The sequence below is a fragment of the Aptenodytes forsteri genome, unplaced genomic scaffold (assembly GCF_000699145.1).
Source record: "Aptenodytes forsteri isolate BGI_AS27 unplaced genomic scaffold, ASM69914v1 Scaffold217, whole genome shotgun sequence".
Lineage (NCBI taxonomy): Eukaryota > Metazoa > Chordata > Aves > Sphenisciformes > Spheniscidae > Aptenodytes > Aptenodytes forsteri.
This window is the reverse complement of record NW_008796222.1, coordinates 3727146-3739938: the sequence shown is the minus strand read 5'-3', so window position 1 is coordinate 3739938 and position 12793 is coordinate 3727146. Positions and strand designations below refer to the sequence as shown.

General features: G+C 38.0%; 2 protein-coding genes across 2 annotated transcripts in view; one reads left to right on the top strand and one right to left on the bottom strand.

The window, feature by feature from the left end:
- Window positions 1-12793, bottom strand: part of CEP85L (centrosomal protein 85 like) — a 205330-nt gene that overhangs the window by 54322 nt on the left and 138215 nt on the right. The window lies entirely within an intron of this gene.
- Window positions 205-11474, top strand: PLN (phospholamban). The gene is made up of 3 exons (XM_009289128.2): window positions 205-472; window positions 5893-5927; window positions 8601-11474. The coding sequence occupies exon 3, from the start codon at window positions 8724-8726 to the stop codon at window positions 8880-8882; it is 159 nt and encodes a 52-aa protein (XP_009287403.1). The 5' UTR covers window positions 205-472; window positions 5893-5927; window positions 8601-8723; the 3' UTR covers window positions 8883-11474.

Genomic DNA, 12793 nt, shown 5'->3' with positions numbered 1-12793 from the left:
GAAACACTGCTGTAGCAAAAATAACTCATCCAAAAGAGCTCCCTGAACAAACTCCCATTTAAGTTCTTGTTTAAGAAAAGGCAGGGTGTAAGCAAGCAGCTCCCTTTGCTACCCCACTGAAGTGTGCCGCTTCCCAGATTCTTTCATCCTGTGGCTGCACGGGTGGTGTCCCTGGCACACGGTTCCCTTCACAAGGAAAGTTGTTGCCCATGTTTAATATATTACTGCTGCGAACAAGTTTAGAGGAGCAACTGCCTGTGTCAGAAGGCAGAAATGGGACCAATCACAACTTGTGAGCTGCTGAATGACACCGGGAGCCCTGCCTCTGAAACTTTTGTTATTTTTTCCCCTCAACCTACTTCAATTGTTCCCACAACTTGGTCACAGACTCGGACAAGTTGCCAGAGATCTACAGACACTTCCCACAGCCCGGAGCAGGCTCCTCTGTGCTTTACTAACAGTCACATCAGAGGTAAGGAACCTCTCTTCTTTTATGCTTTTAATTCTTACAGCAAGGCACTGTAGCTGTAGTTTTCTACAAAAACTCCTCTACTCAAATTAACAGCTGGCTATAATTGTTTATCAAAAATATGGAAATGTAGGCATTACAGCTCTGAGTCAAACATATAATGCTGTGGGGGACATATTTTAGGGACAATAAAGGCAACTGAGATTTTTCTATGTGCTGATGGGACACTAGCTGTCCTTGGGTAGATGATTTATACAGGTAGTATTACACCAGAAGGTGAGAAGCTTTCATCATTTTCCTCAGATCTTTGTCTCTCCTTTTTAATTTAATATGTTTTGTTTGTTTTTTGGGTTTTTTTTTAATACAAAATCCACAAAAAGAGTAATTCACTTGAAGTTTTGTAGAGACACTTTTGTTTCCCCAAAGCTGCCTATCCACAGCCCAGCAAAGGTAAAGCTCTTTCACCATTTAACACAGAAAAGCATTTTTCTGATTTAACACATTGAGAAAGCAAACCTTTTTTTTGCTGTATGATGAAAAAGTACCCTTAATTAAAAAATTTAAGCAGTTTATAGCAGTACTAGAACTGAAATTGTATCATGTGACTCAAACTGCAGTTAAAGCTACAGAATTCATACAGCATTTTTGCTGTGAATTCCTTTAAAGGTTTATTTTCTCCTGCTGGCCACTGTAACTGCCAAACTCGTCCTAGAATGCTTCTAACAACAGATGAATAATTTAGTTAGGATTTGTAATATCATGAACCGAATTTCAAATGCATAAAGTAATCCATTTATTTCCAACTAAGGGAAGCACATACACACTGTAAAACAAAATACAACCCCAGCTTTAAAGTCACTGCAAACAAAAAAAAGAGTGCATCTCAGACAGAAACGTGTCACATAAAGGACATTTTAATATTTAGATATACAAATATTTTTAAAAGGAATATGATTAATGAATATGTAGGTCTCTAATGAATTTCTCCTCCTTATAATCATGTTCCCCCCCCTTCCATCAATTTACACCTTACTACTTATGTATACTTAAGGTTCTGGTTTTAGAAAAGACAGACTTAATACAGACCTTAATTTTGTGAGATGTGTTTTCTCTGTTACCGAACAGACACACATAATTCCTTTTCCTATTACTGACCAGTAAAAATATATGCAAAAATATATGCAGGTGCTTGGTTTTGTGCTCAGCAGCCTTGTGCCAGTTTTGAATAGACAAGTATTGGAAGTGTCCGGACGTCCTGTTACTCACAAAGCAAACAATCTGTTATGAAGTTCTCTAGAAGCTGTTTCCAGTAGGCAGAAGTAGCACTTCAGACCTCCCAGTGCCTTCAAACCAATGCCTACGATGAGCAAGAAGATTCTCAGAGACAGACAGACTTTTTTCAAGGCTGAAGTTATATAAAATGTATTTTTCTAGTGAAGAGAGGAGCTTGGATTTATTCTACCACGCAGAGAATCTTTCTCTCCTAACACATACACTGCATACACACACCTTTAAAAAGACAGAGTTTATGCATACACATACAGATTGAACATACACATAGAAACTTAACTGCTGTAGGCAGCTCTTTACTAGAATGCATCCATAGCTACAGCAGGTTAGACGCCTGTTCATCTGAATTCCATCCTGTCACAGAGTTAGGTAATTTAAAGTAGGTGACAGTGTGGCTCAGCTGTTGAGTTAAATCTAAAAATTTCACACTGGTAACATCCCACGTCACAGACATCCAAACCTGAGTAACAACAGCCAACAGTCGTGACAGAAGCATGTACTACATAGCAGGTGACAAATGTTACAATTCAGATGTGAAACACTGCATTTAATTTACAGCAAATAACAGTTCTATGGTTTTTTGCCACTCATCTGTCAAGACAAGATGTATTTAGAGAGATTCAGATTTATGTATATACCACATTTCTATTTTTAAAAGTTGCATTTATTTCTCATTCTCTGAAGACGTTAGGAATATAGTGTCTTCATTGTACAATACTCATTAAAATCAGTTTGTAATCAGATAGCATAAAGGTGATTTTCACTGATTTTTTCAGACCATCAGCAAACAAAAAATTGTATGGGATACACCTACACAGCTATAGGAACAGCTTTTTATTTGCTTTAAGAGTAATTTGATTTAGGAATAGAAACGTATGCCAACTGGAGAAACAAAAAATCCCACAGGAAAGTAACGTTATGTTCCCTAAACTACAAGACACTTCAGAACTGGAAGATTGCTTTTGCTTTCTAGAGACTGATACATGGCTTAAGAGGACTTTCCTGGCATCAAGTTACTTCTCAGAAGTTGAATTTATCTACTATATTCTTCTTTCAATCAATGCCATGTCATTGTCCCCTGAGCTGCTAAAAAGGTTAAAAACACAACTTGCAACATTCCCTTCCACTTCTACCTTTTATACATGCTAGATGTATTTCAATTTTTACTTCAGTTCAAATTGCACTTACCCCATTTCCTATTAATAAGTAGTGTCATACAAACAACCAGAACCTAAAACCCAACTTGAAACTACAAGGTGTTAGTTACTCAGTGTGTGCAGTGGAGGAAGGAGTTCATTTCCTAAAAGAAAATGACTACGTAAAAGGCAAATCATACCAACAGATGGGGAAAAGTATGTGGTTATTATATGTTGTATTTTGATTAGGGGAACAGATGAGTATGGAGGCTGAAGCACTTGCCCAAGGTCCCACTGCATAGTCCTGCAGCAGTTGCAGGGAATTTAACCCAGAGTTAAAAACTAGCCCAAAGCATTAGCTCCCAGGCTACTCTAACGGACCAGCACACAGATAAAAGTCCCAAGTATCCACAAGATATGTGGATAACTTCCAAAAACCAAAATGCCAAGCCTGGTGTGTTCAACTATTCACCAGTGTAATTTCTTGGTATCTACACCTTTCACATTCTCATGGACTTGAAATACAGGTAAAGGCTCTTACTGGCAATCTTGCTTCTAGAACACTGAAAACATTACAGCTAGTCAAAAGGAAGACTGTAAGAGGAATGAACTAATAAGAGGGGGAGAAAAAAAAAGAATCTAATTGAAGTGTGAGCCTTCCCCATCCTCTCCCAAACACATGAAAAATATTGACACTTCAGTATAAAACAGACTTTAAAACAAAAGGTAAAAAGAAGGATAAAATGAGTTTGCTTTTCTTGTTACCAGCACTTCCCAAACTCTATGAGCTGAATAGCTGCTTCTTCCCCCCACCCCAAGGAAATGTTTTCTGCATGTGCCTGAAAAAAATGACATTATATGCCACAAGTCAGTCTCTACCTCTCTTCAATGACTTAATGTACTCCAGTTGCAGTTTTCTCTTTCCCCTTGTGCAATTCCTTGCTCTTTCTACATTCTCAGTCTCTTCCTCTGCTCATTTTCTTCTTCTACTTTCCTCCCTCAATCTGTCCTCTCCTGCACTATTGTCTGCATTCTTGCCTTCACCCATCCCAGTCTTTGTTTTCGACCTCTAGCCATTTCTTTCCCCTTTTATGCTTTTTTCTTTAAAAAAGAAACAAATTAAAAAAATCGACTTTCCTTTTTCTGCGGTCAAGCTGTTGAATTGGCTAATATCCTTAATACTCTTCTTCACTGACACAACTGCCTACTGCAACTCTCAGCCTAAAATCAGAATAAGCAACAGAATTCTGCACCCCTAGCATAGGTAAATACAAAATCCAGCTGCTGGGGTAAATCCTAGCAAGTCACCTCCATACTATGTATTTTTTTTGTAAAAAGAACAAAAATTACAAATTATGACGTACCTCTATAAATCACTTCTGTACTTGAAAACCTGTAAGCAACTTCTGTTTTATTGTTGGAAACTTTTACTTACCGAACTAAATTGACAGTAGTGAGACCCTGTAGAGGTCTCTAGAGTTAATTCAGACTGCTTCCTTCTTCACTCCCTTCTCACCCCTCATCTTCCTCACACAAAAAAAAGGAGATTTTTTCAGACTTGGAGGTCTCAAGTCTGAAGTCACTTGCACTCAAGTCACTTGCAGTGACTCCACAGTGCCGATGAGGAGGTATTTTACAGCAGGGTTCAAAACAAAGCAATGCAACTTGGAATAAGATATATACATTAACACAGGGCAGCCAGCGAAGATGACAAGCATGCTTACGCATCAACTGCGGCTACTGTGCACAGGCAGAGCTTTAAAACTGCAATGTCTTCTCCTCTGGGGGCCACACAATCCACAGACAATGGTAACAAAGGGCTCCAGGTTCAGTTCAACTCACAGCATTTAGTCCTGCATGCAGGGTTCTTTGTTTTGGCACTACACGCACAGATCTTTAAACTTACCTCCTCTGAACACGCAGAGGATGCCTCTTCCCGCCTAGGAGTATCATACTGCTCGCACAAACAGCTACAGGAATTTCTTAGGCCAGGTAATTTTTAGTAACAGTTCTAAACACGTACTAGACCAAGAATCACATAACCTGATGGTACTTTTTGCATCACTATGTTTATGGTTATTAAGACATTTATTTTCAATAGAGGAAACTGAATTACTGGGTTTTGGGGACATCTCATTGTAAAAATCTATGCAAGAGACTGTTACGCAATATTACTTTTTAACAATGCCTTGTCAGGGCTTCACTTGGTCTTATGGGACAGCGACAAATCAAATATGTCAAACCTCGTCTATTCCACTGATATCACTGCTGCATTTAGTAAACGTATGACAGGAAACAGGCTGTGTCTAAAATTGCTGTGGCATTTCCAAAGGAGCCAAGTTTATCCCATGTGACTTCAGTGGAGTCAATGCAGTTGCACCAGGAACGCGCGTGGCCCACAGTTTTCAGTTTGGTCACATACCTCCTCTCATTGTGAAGGACACCCAGGAACAAAGATAAAAATAACCTAATACAAATGAGGGAAACAGTCACATGTTAGTGAAGAAGGAAGCAGTAACTGTGATCAGTGACTCATTCTAGGGCACCAGGTGTAGGGGATACCCTACACAGTAACATACGGGGTCAGCCACATGACCTCTTCATGCAGAATCGTGGTGTGCATAAGACGAGCCTTTCACGTCCACTAACAACACTGGATTAAACACACAATTGCATAGCAATGCAGCCAACAGTTTCTCCTGTGCAATACTCGGTCTTGTCACATATGAGTTACACTGTTTCTCTTGAAAAAAGGTCAAATATAGTTTGCCCTTTTGCTCCACTTTCCTTTCAAGAAGTAGTGCGTGCATGCATAATACTTCTTAATATTGACCTAAAACACAGACAGGGGACCAAACAGCAGAGAACAGCTCCTATTTCTGGCAATGATCAGCCTTCATCTCAGTGTAATTATTTTTTAGGCTGTCCATTTTGACCTTGATAGCCACCCATATGCAGCTGTGTTACTGAATCTGTTTCTCTTTATGCACACTTTAGGTGGGTGACAGCACCATGGAGGATTAACAAGCAAGGTATGTGTTTATTAGTTGAAGCCATGCACTTGTAAAGACAAACTTGTTGAAATACAGACACAGAATTTGCTTCCTTTGCTTATAAGAAAGCTTCTCCCACAGACAGGCTTAGTAGGTAAAACAACATGTAGGCGTTTTAAAAATTTCCAATTCCATATGAGCTTTTAAATCAAGAAAACCAAGTTACTCTGTTTTGACCTTTCCTCATTCCTTCTCTACACCATTTTCCAGCCATAAAAGGTATACATTTTAACTTACACTACCTTCCTTTTTTTAAGATCCTTTCTTATCACCTGTCTGGTAATGTTATGTTCAAACAGCTAACATCAGTATGACAGCTCCACTGAGCCTTCTGACCTATTGCCTGCTCCCTTAGCAACATCCTTCACTCATTCCAAAGGGAAGAATAATTTTTTTCCCTCCCCAAGAGATCTCACCATCTCTCCTCACCTGTGGTGGCCTTGCATCTGTGATGCCCAACCAGCTAATACTGCCTTTTACGGAAGCACTTCAAAGCCCCAGGTCCTTACCCCCTGAGTCATGCAAGAGAAACATGTAGCAACACAGCAGTGCAGGTGCTAGCATGTGCACAGTAAATCTAATGCTATACACAGAAATGGACCTCTTGTGCATATATGCAGGTAGAAACTCATGCTGTTCTAGTCCTGAGGGCCCCAAGAAATACAGCAGCCTGGAAAAAGCTGGATATGTTGCTGCAGCAGGTAACTCAGCCCAAAGACCACAGGCTGCACACCCCCTGCATTAAAAATTGACATAACAAGTTGTGATGAAGTCATCCGCAGGAAATACTGTTCTCTGTGCAGTGTCCATCACACAAGCTAGTTACACAAACTTTTCCGTACTAGTGTAAATCCGTTAGCGGTTCATCTACCGTGTCTTGTCTACAAGAGGATAAACAGCCCAATGCACCCCAGCCCATACTGGGCTGGGAGAATGAATGTGTCTTCAGCAAAGTCACTTGAGAATTCCTGTGCATGTCTTGCTTTTACTGCACTTAGGGCAGACAGTGACCAGCAAAGAGCTAAGCAAAATATACTTGGCAGGTACTTTAACTGCTTAAATACACAAAAACAGGTACAGCATAAAGTCAAACAAAGCTGAAAAATTATAGTCACTATGAAAGTTAAGTTCCTGGTGTGTGTTTTGTTCGCAATAAAGTTAAGATCAACTATAGCTCAAAACATAACAAAATCTGAAGTTCAATTTTAGGAGGAGATGTCATCACATGGAATCCTCTAAAGATATTAAAATATCCATGTGTAATCTGGTTTCTTTTAAGTCTCTTTTTAAATACCAATGCTGCCACTGGCACTGAAAGCACACGTATTGTGCTCATACAGCACCATTTGACTCTACAGCCCCACATGGAGGGACTAAAAAAAAAGAAAAAAGAGTCTGAAACACACTTCTGTTTCATTTTAAGGTTTTTCCATTTTAGCCATGTGTAAAGACAAATTCGTGGACAACAAAGATTCATTCAGGATCATCATGTAATTTGGGCAGCCGATATCTAAGCAATGGTTTTCCTTTATGTGGCATATGAGTAGACAAGAATTTCACTTATTCCCTCCCCCCCCACCAAAAAAAAGGAAGAGATGACAAGGAGAGGTCTTCCGTCAAAGATATGGTCATGATACAAATTCATAAAACATTTAGGGGTAAGTGCAGCTTTAGGAGCAAAGTTTGAGAGATGTGTATTTCATCATCATCTTGAAAACCAATTTTTTGCATTGTGATAGCACCTATAGAATCCACCTTGCCGTAAGCTAAGCAAGCATATATCAAAGCCAGCCTCTTGCCATGGATGGTTCGTAGAGGAGCATTTTTACACTGCAACTACTTACTGGGAGTTTTAAGACAAGTGACACCCTGTGCTTCCATCTGCCACTAAAAAGGCGGAAAATATACTTGAAATAAAACACTTACTTAAGAGACAAAGTTATATACATGCTTTATTTTGTTCTTCATAGCAATCTTCTGCCTTTGCACCTAAATTTTGTGTGGTCCTACATATATATAAAAAAATTAGTCCTTACTCTGTTTTGTCTGTTTAGAAATATACTACTAAAATTCCCTATAGCAGTGATGCATTAGCTTTTAATTACGCACCATAAAGAATTTTTACTTGGAATGGAAATCCTTCAACAAGATTTCTTTTCCTCCCTTCCAAAATAAGGTACCGGTAAGTCAGATTATCTGCCTGGGTCAGTAACAGCCAGCAGTAATATCCAGATCTCCTGGCTGAAAGGTCTGTGACTCTAGCCATATCATCAGGCTTTCATGTGTGCTTGAACAAATAAGGCATGGGGGAGTGGGAGGTAAATCAGCCATGGCCTTTTCACAGACTGTGAAGGATGGAGAGATGATCTAAAGCAATGATGTGAGTAAATCCCACATATCCATAATTTCCATTTTACAATTCCTCACCACTCCTAAGAGGCAAGTGCTCAGTAGCCTTCAGGAGGAGATGCACAATACAGCACAAACCTAAACTTGAAAACCAAAATTTTAAAAATCCTGTTTTAAAGTAAAAACACTGTAAAGGCAATCTATTTACTTCAGGCTTTTTAGAACTTTAAAACAATCTCCATTTGCACTCAACAAAGCACTTTACTTCTGCATTTCTAACTCTTCACTTTCCTGCTTTCCCAGCTCCACAAAGGCTGTCTAAAACAAAAAGAGAAGATAATAGGCACTTTGCACTGTTCCTGACAACTTCTCTTCTTTCCTGCACTCCTAAAACCTCTGATTTGTGCCCTCTGCTTTCTTGTTGCCATGGAGAAGGTCCAATACATAACCCGCTCTGCTCTGAGGAGAGCCTCAACTATTGAGGTCAACCCACAAGCACGCCAAAGGCTCCAAGAGCTCTTTGTGAATTTCTGCCTAATTTTAATTTGCCTCTTGCTGATCTGTATCATTGTGATGCTCCTCTGAAGTTCCAGCACTTCTCTGCACTGTACTCTAGGAAAGTCACCCCAGAGGGAAGAGAGACCTACACCCGCAACTCCTAATGCAAGGATCCTCTTGTGAGAGGGGCTAGCACTTGGACTAGAGCTGTATGCCAACTATCGCACTATTCTCTTACTGCCTGCTACATGTATTAAAAACACACTTCTGTGCAGAACACTGTTTAGAGCCTGTTGTAACAAAGCTGTGCATGACCTAATTTGTCTGTCTCAGTCAAGAGATGTCTTTTCTGAATGGGGTAAAGTACTGCCTCTTCACAGAGTTGGTAAGTTACTCAATGTTTTAGCTAGATCACACAAACAGCAACTTCACTTTTTGGGTGCCTGAGTGTTTTTAAATTTCTCTGAAAATCCTTAAGCCCTTGGAGGGGTTCTGAATTTGGCCCATGTTCACCCAAAGAAGAGCTACAGGCACACAGCCCTCAACACATCCTAAGAAAATTTCTGCTCTGCTTACTTCAAGGTGCTGCACCTCTGCATTATCAACTGAAGGCATTCAAATTGTTTCCGTGTTTTTAAGGGAAAATGAGAATAAACAAAAAATGTCTTCTAACCCAGAAATAAAAACTATTTCAAAGGCTTTTCTCCCTATTTAAGGGATCTTATATATATACAAAAATATATATATAAAAAAAGTACATGTATGTATGTATGTGTGTGTATACACGCACACGAAACTTGGATCTGAAAAAAAAAAGGCAAATTCATTTACAGTATTTTTCACTAGATATATCCTTACAGAACTAAGTGACATCTGGAAAGTTTTTTCACTACGTTTTGCAGAAAAATTGACACTACCACACTGGTATCAAAGATTTAATTTTCTATAGTCATTTAACTGACATGTCAATTGACACAACTCAAAAATAATTCTCCAAGTTCTTAACATTTGGCTTCAGACAACTTTATTATGGCCTGCTGTAATTTATGCAATAATCTCCTTAGTTTAAAACTACAGAAAACTTGGTATATGCCAATGTCACACAAGGTGGCTTATATCTGATGCGATACAGAAAAAAGTTTAGGTCACTTATTGCTGTGATTGAAATGTATCATACAAATGCAAGTAACGACACCACCCTCAACTGCAAATGCTTGTTAGAGAACAAGCAAGTACTTTCCTGAAATAAATGATACATACCATTATGCACAGGAGGGAAAGCATTGAAGAAATCTCTTTTCAACATGTAAAGCACAGTCTATACACATAAAAGATGAAGTTTCTACTCCAGAAGTTGTCAGTAACAAGACTGAGCAGTGGACTTCAAACTCTCCCACGTGTTGCTTGTATTGAACTAAGTTTCTAGAAACTTTATACAGTTTTCAAATTTAAAAGAGAGCTCAAGAATCAATAGAGGCCAAACAGACATCTATTTTTTAAATAGGCATCTTTCTATACCACCCTATGTAAGCAATCCTATTGATGAATACAGAAAATCAAAACAATTTTATCTTAATCTTGTATTCTGCCTTTAATACTCTATGAGTAGAGGTTGATAATGAACAGCTGAGCAGGAAGGGAAGAAATCTTTGAAAAAACTATGTACTCGATGGAATGCAAGCAAATCCAGTGGTGATGCACTTCCTATCTGGCAAATACATATGCTGAGACCAGACCTCTGAAATAAGGTTAATCACTAAAGGAAATTATTTAGCTACTGTAATGAGGATTAGGGCAAGCACTGATGAGATAGGCAACACCCCCCCCCTCCAAGTAATATGAATATTATTAATTCAAACTGTTAATGTAAATCTCAATTTCCATTTCATGCATTCTGACCACTCTCACAAATGAATAAGATTTTAGTAAGCACACTTTCCCTATTAATTATTATTCTTAAGAAAAGCTACAAACACAGTGCAATAGAAAAATCTAAAGTTACTTTCTTCTCTTTTTAAATCTGTATTTTTGTGATGGATAGGGTTTCCAGTTTTAGTTTGCTTTGGAAGTATTTCAAGAAACTTCTATTGGAAATAGACAACAGTTTTGCAGTATAGAAAACCCCCTGAAAAAAAAAGGTGGTAAAATATCAACACGTACATTCTGAGGACACGTTGGGATTACAGATTTCACAAGTCAGTTTTATATAGAAGTCAAAGTAAAGCATTGCTAAAAAAGTAAAAAGCCCCCCCCAACACTTTCCTATTATGTACCTGAAAAGCCATTATTTATTTAAAAACAATAAATAAACAAGAACAAAACCAAGGTATAAATAACCTGGAAGCCCTACTGTTATTTTACAGCAATGCAGATAAATTGCATGTACTGTATGGTTCATTTGTGTCTTAGGGTTCTGCTGATCAGAAAAACTGCTACCATCCTCTATATGACTAAATATCAAATGAACCCAGAGATTAAAAAAATAAAACTTTTTGTACCTAGTACATTCTTCTTTGTATACTTATATGGGCTTTAAAACTAACATCTACTGTATTTTTATTTATTAAAATGACTGCTTGAAAATATTTTAATGCGTAAAATAAGATACTTAAATAAAATGCTGTTTAGAAAGAAACATCCATTCTATCATCTATTTATTAAAGTTATGTGAAAAAGAGCTAGTCATCACACAGCTTTCTGATTCTTTATACCTCTGCTTATTCGGTTTTGGTTTTCAACAGTAGCCTTGCCTATTTTCTGATGTCCAGATCACTTACACATACATAATTTACACTCACCAACTACTGCACATAAGCAATCCTAATGAATTTTATGGAAGTGTAATCAGAAAGTCACTACTTTTATGCGCCATAATAAAAATTCCAAACACAGCACGTAGCTTGGATTAAGTTCTAATTTCTTTGTTCCACTCCACTCAAGGCTATGTCTTTTTGCTAATTTCATCTTACATACTGATAGACAGCTAAACAGGCAACAATCTGGTATTACTCTTCCCCCCCCAAAAAAAGTGACAAACTTCCGTGGCAATTTTACACTGGGAAAGAGCTGAATCAGGAACAAGAATATGGTGGTTTTAAAGATGTGTCTCCTCAGCCAGCTCTTCAGCAAATACTGATAAATCTACCCATTTTTTTTTTCTAAGTGAAGACATTACCCATTTCAGAATTAGAAATTTTGTTCTGATCAAGACTAGCCAGTAAGGCACTTCAGAGGGCAGCAGGTACTTGCATTTCTTTATTAACTTTTCTGCATCAATTTAGCAACAACTACCCTTCCTAGCAGAACTGAACCACTCACTGGAAAGACAAGTACAAAATAGGCTTAAAATTTTTCACAAAACATGCACAAAATGTTTGCTCCCGCAGCGTAAAGAACTTTTATGTAAGTTTTGCTACAAATACACACAGAACAATAATCATGTCAGACATACACACTCATGCCGAGGTGTACTTTACCTATAACCTCTCTGCCAAAATTAGAGCAGAGTAATGAATACATTAATTTAGAGAGTACTCTTGTTCGTATCTGGAAGCATACTAATATACTATAAATTACAGATCAGATACCTGTATTTGTATGGGTATTAATAAATAATGTCTGTCAGAATACAATTAGAAAGTATTTGTGAAGCCCTACAACATCCGTAGATATCTTTTAACAACAAATGTAGTCCTTTTAGCTTTGACCTAGGCGTTAAAAACTGGAGAATAAATAAATAAATAAATCTGTTTTGGTTATGGAAGGAGAGGAGTGAACACCTCTTGTTCATTGCAAGGATTAAAACCAGAACAACATATTTATAAGGATTCCCTTAAAAACTGATGTTCATCTCAGTAAGAACCCTGGTAATTTAAATTATTTAAAACAGGCCCAAGATTTATTGTAATATCTGACAGTTAGTTTAGTCAAACTGATTGCTTTATAAGCCCGGTTTTGTGGTTTTGGTTTGTTTTTTTTTTTTTTTTTAAGATAAAAGA

Excerpts from the sequence above, each read along its gene's own strand:
- PLN (XM_009289128.2), top strand. The coding sequence starts at position 8,724 with ATGGAGAAGGTCCAATACATAACCCGCTCTGCTCTGAGGAGAGCCTCA.